The sequence below is a fragment of the Octopus bimaculoides genome, chromosome 3 (assembly GCF_001194135.2).
Source record: "Octopus bimaculoides isolate UCB-OBI-ISO-001 chromosome 3, ASM119413v2, whole genome shotgun sequence".
Lineage (NCBI taxonomy): Eukaryota > Metazoa > Mollusca > Cephalopoda > Octopoda > Octopodidae > Octopus > Octopus bimaculoides.
The window spans coordinates 21,892,894-21,896,084 of record NC_068983.1 but is presented as its reverse complement, the minus strand read 5'-3'; the positions used below and the strand labels follow the sequence as shown (position 1 = coordinate 21,896,084).

The 3,191-nt window shown below is 36.5% G+C and overlaps 1 protein-coding gene across 1 annotated transcript in view; it reads left to right on the top strand.

Annotated features, from left to right (window-relative positions):
- The window catches only part of LOC106880426 (kinesin-like protein KIF6), a 117,705-nt gene that overhangs the window by 36,344 nt on the left and 78,170 nt on the right, over positions 1-3,191 (top strand). Inside the window, exon 5 of the mRNA XM_052966712.1 lies at positions 1,357-1,461. Within this exon, the coding sequence (XP_052822672.1) occupies positions 1,357-1,461 (105 nt within the window). The remainder of the gene's footprint in view (positions 1-1,356; positions 1,462-3,191) is intronic.

Genomic DNA, 3,191 nt, shown 5'->3' with positions numbered 1-3,191 from the left:
TATATATATATATATATATATCTGTGTGCATGTATATACATATTACATATCACCAGGAAAAGTGACTTCAAAGTTTTACTAGTTGCTGGCTTCATCCAACAATCTGACAAAACCATTGATTTGTACAAGTTTGAAGCATAAAAATAAAAGTGATGCTTTTACTTAAATGTATTGAGTAACAATCATTCAGTTGATGTTTGACTACTTTTATATGACTCTATGTTTTTACATATATATATAACTGTACATAAAAAAAAAAGCAATCAATCAATCTCTTTCTCACATTGTCTTTCCACCCCACATCTCTCCCACTGCAGCTCTTCTCCACTCCTGATACTACTTTTCTTCCTTGCTATCCACAATCATTTCACTTGTTAGCCATTCTTTATCCATTAATATTATTCTCTACACCCTTGTTACATCGACCATTCCATCCCCCCCTTAGGACCACCAAATTATCTTTCATCATGCACCATGTTTTTACTCTGCCCCTGCAGCCTACCCAAACATGTTATCTCTCTCCTCCACCTGTTAACTGTATCAACATTACTATCCTGATGCTGGAATCCCTCTACCTTCCCCAATTCATGCACCTCCTCCCTTCAATTTTTCCCAGTCTTTAAGGTTGTTTCTTACCTCCCACCCTCTCTCTCATTTACCCTATATCTCCCCCACTATGCTCTCTTGCAAACCCCTACCCATATGCAATCCTAGCTTCTCTGTACCCACCTAATACCTTGAGGTACCACCAGGACACCTCATCATCACTATTTATCACTTTGGAGATATTACTAATTCATAACCAACCACATGGTTCTGGGTTCAGTCCCACTACGTGGCACCTTGGGCAAGTGTCTTCTACTATAGCCTCAGGCCGACCAAAACCTTGTGAGTGGATTTGGTAGACGGAAACTGAAAGAAGCCTGTTGTATATATGTATATATATATATATATATATATATATATATATATATATATATATATATATATATATATATATATATGTGTGTGTGTGTGTGTGTTTGTCCCCACAACATCGCTTGACAACCGATGCTGGTGTGTTTATGTCCCCGTAACTTAGCGGTTTGGCAAAAGAGACCGATAGAATAAGTACTAGGCTTACAAAGAATAAGTCCTGGGGTCGATTTGCTCGACTAAAGGCGGTGCTCCAGCATGGCCACAGTCAAATGACTGAAACAAGTAAAAGAGTATATCCATGTAAAATTTTTGAACATGTCAGTTGTTCACTACGAAACATCAAATAATGGTGTCCATTGTTCTCTAATGAAACATTGATTTAAGGGTTTTTAAGGGTTAATCATTTGCTACCTTTTGTGTTTTGATTTAATTTTACAGACAGGCAGTGGAAAAACATTTACAATCACAGGAGGGGCTGAGAAATATGCAGACAGAGGCATTATTCCAAGAACTCTATCTTACATCTTTCAAGAATTCAGCAAGGTTAGTATTAAATTTCTTAGAGAGGCAAGATGGATGTATTGTACTTGTTTAGTCACAGGTAACCCCTGATCCCTGATTGGTCAATCATATGATCATAAGGCTCTCCAGCTATGACTAATCTATCTTTTATTTTTTTTTTTTTCCTGGGGTTAGTAGGAGGGAAAAAGGAAAATATCCTTGAAATGTCTAGGCTTACATTTTCCATTATGACTTCCTTTTTTGAAAACAGATGCTATTTCTAGCAGTTTGAGCAACCACGTTGCATTTCTTTATGTTAGTTGTGTAGCTAATTATGGGAAACTACAGACCAATAATATTTCAGATCCTGTTATTGTAATCACTATTTGTACTCTTAGATATGTTATTTTACTTGTGTTGCTTGACATATCTTTAACCCTTTAGCATACAAACTGACCAGATCTGATCTAAATATTCCATCTGTTTCATGTTCAAACTGACCAGATCTGGCATCTTGCATCTACCCAATAATGCCATTCTAAAAGTAAAATAATGGCATCATCAAAATCTTGGAGCTACGAGATGATACATACTTTGTTATCGTATGCACACAGCCATGCTTATTCTCAAAGTTATTGAATGGATGAGAGGTAAATGTTCTGTGGATAAAATGCCAGTCTTTCTAAGGTAGCATTCTTAGATTATCTGCGACTTTAATCCTGACAGCTAGATGGATAAAAGCATGTAGGTTTAACCCTTTAGCATTTAAGCCGGCCAAATCCAGTCAAAATATTCTACCCATTTTATGTAAAAAGTGACCAGATTTGGCCTCTCCCACCAACTCTATAATGTCATTCTAAAAATTAATAGTTACCTTATCGAAATCTCAAAGCTACAAGACAATAAACTATTAATTAAAAACAATGTGAATAAATTGGCATTACTTTTGACAGAATAATGTGAGTGTTAAAGGGTTGAGTCTGCTCTTAAAATAGACAATAAAACACTTGCTGTAAGATTGAACTTAAAACCTGTCGCTTTGTACATGAATATATCGACTTAGCCATTTTAATTTTAGTACCGCCGGTGATGGAGGAACGATATCTGCAGAAGATGTAGGCTAAGAAAATATTTAGGAGATGTATGTGTGTGTGTGTATCTGATTGAGTGTGTGCATGCGTGTGTGTGTGTGTGTGTGTGTGTGTGTGTGTGTGTGTGTTTGATCTGAGAACATTGAACTCCGGCTGTGAGCTGACTCACTGGCTTGCTAGCTTAGCTAGACAGACGGGAGATATGCTGCATTAAGGCCAGACCTATCCAATGAATACTAGGCATGGTCTTTTAAAACGATTATAATGATCATGCTGTCGGTGATGGTGGCGATAACTATGAGAATGGTAAGACCTAGAAGACAAAGAAAAAAATACCTCCCCGAAAAAGACAGAACAAAATAAACCAACAATTAACAACAACAACAACAACAACAATAATAATAATAATAAAATAAAGCCGAAAGGAATTGATTGGCTGCTTTCAGTTGGAATTGGAATCTTTTGTCACCATTCTATTTTTCAGCGGCTGTGGTTTTAGAAAAGTATAGGTTATGGAGTGACTGCAGTTCTGCAGTGTTTTTCTATGTGCAATGACTGCAGCTTTTCATGCATCACAAAAGGTTAATTTGACTGTGTTTTGCTGTGAAATGTAATTTTCTTTAAAAACTATTTTTCTTCCGTTGGTTTTCGTTCTTCTTCTTCTTCTTCTTCTTCTTCTCC